General features: G+C 45.3%; 1 protein-coding gene across 1 annotated transcript in view; it reads right to left on the bottom strand.

The window, feature by feature from the left end:
- The window catches only part of Fn1 (fibronectin 1), a 65,067-nt gene extending 63,576 nt beyond the window's left edge, over window positions 1-1,491 (bottom strand). The window contains exon 1 of the mRNA XM_050154193.1: window positions 969-1,491. Within this exon, the coding sequence (XP_050010150.1) occupies window positions 969-1,277 (309 nt within the window). The 5' untranslated portion in view covers window positions 1,278-1,491. The remainder of the gene's footprint in view (window positions 1-968) is intronic.
- Window positions 1,492-7,465: the final 5,974 nt, after the last annotated feature.

Raw genomic sequence — 7,465 nt, 5'->3', positions numbered from 1 at the left:
TTTTTTTTTACAGTTTCATCCCTCCTCTTTTTCCCCTACAAAATTATTGAATTTTCCCAAGAGAATGGGTGAGCCTGAAAGAACACAAAGTCTCTTAAAAGCAACATCCCGCTAAAATACAGATGTGGAAGCTAGCTCTCCAAAGACTTAAGCGTTATTTATGTAGGTGGATATTTAGGTGTTTTTTTTTTCTTATCCTTTAACTTGGCTGAAAGTTATACAATGATGTCATGTCCATCTGGCCAGGGGAACTACATCAGCAGAGTGGAAACGCTCTGATAGGCAAATAATAGAAGTTACTTTTAAAACATCTGAGAACCATCAGCACTCTTAGCAAAATAATAATGATAATAATAATATAACAGGACAAGAAAGAAAACTTTAAGTTGTGTGTGCTGCTGACTATGAACCCCCAGCTCTGTGGAAGCTGAGGCAGGAGAACTGAACACAAGCCTGGGCTACACAGGAGAGTATCAGGCTAGCTTAGGGTACAATGTGAGACCAACTCAAATAAATAAATAAATAAATAAATAAATAAATAAGAACTTTTAAAATTTCCTCTAGCTCAAAGTAAAGCAAGGGTGTGCCTCTGAAAAACTCTAAGAAAAATTCCAGTCCTTGCCCTTGGTGAAGAATCCCGAGGTACCCCCAAAAGCAGCACTGAGCCGATCAGAAAACTACCGATTTGGATATTCTTTCCTCATTCCCATTTGGAAAATATTTAACCAACTATTCAGTAATACAGAAAATAATGACCAGGGTGACCACACTAATCTCGTATGTAAAATGTATAGATTCGTGTCACCTTTATCTTTCACCTCAAGTTTTGACTCCTGGAAGGGCAATCTGAAGGTGTAGAATTTGTTAGCACGCTACGGGGCGGGGGGAGCACACCCTAAGGTCCTCGCCTCAACTGCAGGATCTTCTCCAAAGCCCTCCACCCCCAACCAGCCAGTTCAAACCTAAGCCTTTTGTGTCCACAGCTGGCTTCTCTCAAGAAAGCGCACACTCACACACGCTCGCCCAGCCACGCACGCGCGCAAAACTTTAGCTTTAACTTCAGCAGGCGCTGAGGACTGACCCATCCCTGCAGCCCCGCCGTTTCGGCCAGACTGTCGGTACTCACGCTTGCTTTGACTGACAGCCACCGGGGACTGAGGCTGCACGATTTGCTGAGCCTGCCTCCTGCTCTTCCCGGCTTCGGTGCAGCGCACTGCTGTCCCCAGGCACAGGACGGCCAGCAGCAGCAGCCGCCCGGGTCCCGGACCCCTGAGCATCTTGAGTGGATGGGAGGAGAGCCGCCCTCCCCAGGATCCAAGTGGCCCCGAAGTGTGGTTCCTTTCGCAGCCTGCGGGGCAAAGTCCTGAGGTGCGGACGCCTGTAAGAATATGGGAAAAAGAGGATGGAAAGAGGGTGCAGAGGACCAGAAGTTGTGGCCGCAGGTCCCGCTCACGCCCGGGGATCCCTCTTCTCCCCTAGTGCAGCTCAGCGGGTGCGGGCGGCTGAGCCCCAAGAGCCGGGGCTTATATGGGACAGTGCCCTCCCGCCCCCCACGAGGCCCTGCGGGCTCGGGAGGAGGGGCCGGCCCGACTCCCCCCCCCCCTTCCTGCCGCCGCAGCCGCCGCCGACCTCGCTCCGATTGGCCCGGAGTCAGAGTGACGTCACGAGGGACGGTGGGTTCGCCCCGAACAAAAGAGATGCTGATCTCCCGCCAGGTCTGGGGCTAGAGAACTTTTTCCCCCCCTTTTGGTTTCCTTTGCGGTCGTCAAACTTTTTGGAGGAGGATTGGGGGTAGGGATGGGAAACGACTGTGAAGTGAGGTAGACTAGGAGAAAAGGGAGGGAGGAGCTGGAACTGTATGAAGCCTGGGGTGGCAAGGCTTGCCCCCTCTTTTTACTTTTTTTTTTTTTTAATTGGTGGCTGTGGTGGTGTTTGAGAACATTGCGTCACCTCTGAGAAAAGTCTGTGCTCACCGGAGTGTATTTTTGCGGCCAGCGAAAAAGTCAAAGTGGCCACCACCTTGTCGCTGTAGGAATCCAGACTTCACTTTTGCAGCCCCAGGGCGGGGTGGCTCCTTCTGGGTGCTTTTACTGGGCCTCCTGTGCGCCGCCTAGGGCCGTCTTTTTCTTCGCTCTACCCTGTTGGGCTCAGACTCCTGCACGCCATACCTATCTGGTTTTGCGGCAGAACCGGCTGGGAGAGGGTGAAGCGTGGCAAAGGTGACCCTTGCCTGTAGCTTCTACAGCCCCGGGGGCTCTCCGTGGAGCTCTACAGATTGCGGGCAAACTCACAGGACCAAGTTTCTCGGTAAAAAAATGAAGCAACAGTTTCTTCTCTAAATCCCGAAGCAAAGTTTCCCTCTCCAGGGAATGGAGTGCCGGTTTCCCTTAGAAGGAAAGCGAACAGTTGGAGAAAGAAACAGTTGAACTGACTGAGTAAGAAGGGAAAAACCTTCCGGTCCGTGTCACGTTCCCTGGGACATTTGCAACCAAAGCAGAGACCTAGGTGGCTTCTATAAGAGAGCTGGGACCGAAGGGGGAGGGGGGGGGGAGGCAGAAAGTCTTTTAGGTTTTGCCTTCCTCCGGCCTTCCCCGGAATGCCTTTGAGTGGTCATTTTCTTTTTTGTGGATTNAGTCTTTTAGGTTTTGCCTTCCTCCGGCCTTCCCCGGAATGCCTTTGAGTGGTCATTTTCTTTTTTGTGGATTTCATAGTCATGGAAGAATTCCGATATACACCCCTCCTCCGCCGCCAGATTTTTTTTTTTAAATATTTCAGTTGTGATCTGCTCCAAGAATGTATAAAGTTCCATTAACAATCCTCCGGATTTTCTACACTCATAAAGTTGGAAAGAAGATTGGAGACATGCCCCTGCAGACAGCAGCTCTAAACATTGGTCCCTTTTTTCCCCCAGATACACACAAGTACAGTAGCGTTTGAAGGGCTTCAAAACGAGAAGCCCGCAGTTTTCAAAGCAGCAGATCCTTACCCCAAACTTGCCTTTCTCCTCGTTAGGCACGAGGTCTCGTTTGCTTTGAGAACATATTAAAGCTACCAGCAAAATATGTTATTTCTACCAGGTTCTTGTTTTCGCCAAAAGTTCTGGCTTGGGTAACTGCTGTGAGGATAACTTGAACTGTGTGCTGTATAAAATCCTCAACACATTAAAGACACAAAACTAACATTTATTTTTATTGATGTAGAGAACTAAAAACAAAAAAACCACAGCGAATACCAGTTTCTTATAAGTGGTGTAAAATAACTCTTGAGAATCTTTCTGACCAACACTAGGAGTTGAAGGAGTGCCATAGATTGCCCCAAATTTAGAACCCCGTCTGGGTTAGTGTCTTTGGAATTTCTCATCACCCCTTGACAAAACAGTTTTCTCTTTCAGATATAAAAGGGCTCCTTGTAAACAGTGGGCTTCTGGGAAGTGTTCCCGGGGGGGGGGGGGGGGGTGTGGGGGGGGGGGGGGGGGGGGATGCCTGGGAATCAGGACGCTTGCAAGATAAACCTGTAGGAAAGGCTTTCCGCAAATATGTAGATTTTGGAGGAAGGATATAAGTGGTTAGAAAAGTATTTTGTCACAAAAAATATGATAGTTTGGTGTGTTTACTGTACTCAAAATCCTTCAGAATAATATTCCTACGGGAGTTTTGCAGGGAACCCACTTCACATTTCAGGAAAAAGTTTTCTATTTTGGTTCCATAGAAATATCTCTAGCGGCCTGCAAGCAAAAACACAATAATATTTGACTAAAGTTTATAGGAATTCGTAGGACTTCACTCTTTTACTTGAAAGTTGTGTTTTGTTTTTAATTTTGGAGATGGAGACATTTTCTTAGTAAAGAGAAGCCTGCCTTGCCACAGTATTCTTCCACAATCAAAATTATCTCCAACTTAGAGATAATTAAATCTTACAGACTACACTTGGAGATAGCTCTAGCCATGGCTGCTCTTCCAGAGGCCCCCGGGTTCTATTTCCAACACCCACATGGCCGTTCACAACCATCTAGGGAATCTCTCTCCTCAAAATTAGGCAAATTATACCTCACTAAAGTTGGGAGCTTTCTTTCTTTGCTTTAGGATTATTTCGGTGTTGCACTTTTAGCATTTCCCAATTTCATTTCAAAACCTTGATTCTAGGCTGCAACAAAGTCCACAAAGCATCCTCATTTCTTAGTTTTTCTAGAGGGAAGTTGGCCTTCAGCAGAGAGGTGGCTTTCTTTCCCCATCAGTCCCTTGTCAGGACGCTAGAGGCCTGTGTCGGTGATGGTGTGGATGTGGGCAAGAGCCACACAACCGTGAAGGACAACTGTGCCTTGCTTCCTTCCTCCTATAATTGCCCCGGGGACAGAATTTTCCCAGTGTTTCCGACAACGCAGAATTTCAGCAAGGAGGAGGGAGCACAGTCATGTGGTTCTGCTGTTGGAAGTAGTGGGCAGGAGCATGTGTTTGAGGTACAGAGTCAGGCTGACTTCCTTCATGTTGAGAACTGGTGATGGAGCAATGTGAAGAGCAGGATAGAAATGAAGACAACTTCAAGGATAAGGTGTGGGGGTAAATGTTTACTTTCCAAGCGAAAACATGGGTTTGCTGAAGACTGATAAACTTGATAGTTAGTGTCCATTCTCACCAAACGTGTGCCTACTGGGGAAGGGGAATCCCTGATAAGAACATTTGGACTTCAAAAGATACAATTGGGTGACAGTGGCTGTTTGTGTCTGAAACTCTTGGCCCTTTATCCTGTTGTTCATCTCTCAGTCCTGCCTGGGGAAGCCTTTGGCTGGTGACCTTGAAATTTTCAGTCTCCAGATCCTGCGGCACCACGTTCATAAATTTCCTGACTTTCTATAGGTAGGTTGGATAGAGGTAAATTCCAGTCATTTTTTTGTTTATTTTGGTGTGTGTGTCTGTGTGTGTGTGTGTGTGTCTGTGTGTGTAGCTTTGTTGTTGTTTTGTTTTTGTCTTCGGAGCCTTATTTTTCTTCGGAAAACACCCGTGTCTGCACAAATGCTGCCCATTAAGCCCAGGTGCAGAAGCAGAAGCAGCATAAACTGCCCCACGGGCACAGCCTCAGTGAACAGTGTCTGAGCAGTTTGTCCAGAACTGACAACCCGCAACCAGGGAGAAAATATTTGAAAATACTTTTAAATTATGCCATAAAAGCTAGCTAGTTTTAACTTAATAAGCATTTTGTTTATATTTAAAGTTACTTTTTTTCTTTTTAAATAAGCACTTTAAAAAGCCTTTATCTATGCCTTTTGCTCCTTAACAGGAATACTCTTTTCTCTTTAGAATGATGTAACTCCCAAAGGCCTGGCAAAGGAGTCTCCTTCCAAGGGGAGCGAGCTACTGTGCAGCTGGATCACTGCACCAGGCGGCTCTCCTTCCCCAGAATGGGCAGCACGTTGTTGGGAAACTTTTATTTGCATGAATTGTTGATTCTTTTTCCAGTTTGGCTTTATCTTACATTGGCAACATGATTTTACGTTCAGTCTTGTTTGATGCTGACAATTTGTTCTGGAAGATTGACATTTCAAAAATAAAAATCTTGAAAGATTTTTTTATGTTTAAATTATTTTCGAGTTTTTGCATGACATGTTTAAAATTTCTCATATGCATTTGGCCAGGAAGGTAGAATCAGATGCACAAAAATAACCACAAATATTATGATTTGAGTAAAAATGTATACCAATAGTATATTGTGATAGAGGTAGCGATATTCATCCTTTGTGTCTAGTTAGTGGCAACAAATTAAACATATACTCAACTGAATTATAAAAATGAAGAGAAAAATACACATCTCTCAAAATTTATACAGAGCCATAGCCTATGTTAATTCAACATATTCTTTTACTAGCTATGAAAGCCTTATTACCATGGAATGGACATTTAAAACCACTGTTTTAAATATGATAAAGGAAAGACATGGCTCCCATGCATAGAATCATAACATTTCAATACCTTAATAGAAAAAATTAAGTAAGTAGATTTTACTAAACACAGATCTAAGCTGGATGATTTGCTAACAAACGACATGGTTGGTTTCTCACCGACCTATCAACAACTGTCTTGTTTTGCAGAGCTGTGAATGGAGCTCAGAGCCTGGAGTATGCTGAGCAAGCGCTTTCACACTAACCTATTACACCAATTCCATCAAGAATTTATGGGAAAATCCCATCATCTTCTCATCCTTACAAATGAGAACCTAGCTGGGTGGTGGTGCATGCACTCACTCCTTTAATCCAAGCACTCGGGAGGCAGAGGCAGGCAGATCTCTGTGAGTTCGGGGCCAGTCTGGTCTACAAGAGCTAGTTCCAGGACAGGTTCCAAAGCTACAGAGAAACCCGGTCTAAAAAAACAAAAAACAAAAACAAAAACAAATGAGGATCTATGCCTCAGAAAATCTAGAAAGGAATGGTATTTTCTAAGTCTCCAGCCTTGTAGAAATGGAGTTTCACTTCATTACTACAAGATTTGGGAGGCTGTCATCCTCAACACAAGGCTAATGACCTGTAAGAAATTACCTGTAAAGTTTCTCACTGTTGTGTACTACTGGCTTCTACTTGTGTAAGGGCTGTTCCATCGTGTAACAGTTTGACTACTGTTTCTTAACGGGGAGGGCAGTGGTGGGAGTGTTTAACCCAGGGCTTTGAACATGCCAGACACAGACTACTGAGCCACATGTCCCTAGCTCCTAGTTTTAGCCTTTTGAATCTAAGGTGAAAGATGGGTCCCTCTGGCCTCTCTTCTAGCCTGGTAGGTCGATGGGGACAGTCTGTTTTGTAGTTGGCCTCCACAGGCCCAGCACTATCTTCATCATGCCCTGGGAGTAAGCACTTGATAAATGGACTTGGTAAATGAAGAAGAGAATCTTAGATGATGGCCAGGCAGTCCCAGTCCTTGGAAGCCAGAGGCAGGTGGATCTCTGTGAGTTTAAGGCCAGCCTGATCTACAGAGTGAGTTCCAGGACAGCCAGGACTGTTACACAGGGAAACTGTGTATTGGAATAAAAAAAAAAAAAACCCTAAGATGATGAACACTTTCCTGTTCACACGTAGACCACAGCCGGGGGCAGTAGTCAGTACTTTGCATGTGTTATTTAACTTTGTCCTCAAAGCAACTGCCAGAAATAGATATTAACAGCCTCATTTTACTCTCTGAGGCTCAGAATTTAAAGATGAGAGAGACAGGGCTGGAATTTAAATTAAGGTCCCTGACATAAAATTCATGTTCTTAACCAAGACGTTCATGTCTTTCCCTGAAGTCATTTTGCCCCACATAAGTTACAGGAAATGTGGGAAACTCTCTGGTGTTACCTTTTAATCTTCCTCCAGATCCTCTTGCTCTGCTCTAGGCCAAAGGCCTGGCCTTCTGGACGGTTCAGCTAGCCATCTGCTGGCAGAAGTACAGGAGGGAGGCAATCAGGAAACTTCTTCCCTACCCCCACCCCACCCCACTCCCAA

The sequence above is a fragment of the Alexandromys fortis genome, unplaced genomic scaffold (assembly GCF_014885135.2).
Source record: "Alexandromys fortis isolate MF-2015 unplaced genomic scaffold, M_Fortis_MF-2015_v1.1 scaffold_40, whole genome shotgun sequence".
Classification (NCBI taxonomy): Eukaryota; Metazoa; Chordata; class Mammalia; order Rodentia; family Cricetidae; genus Alexandromys; species Alexandromys fortis.
Note: the sequence above shows the minus strand (reverse complement) of the source record. Positions and strands in the feature narration are given on the sequence as shown.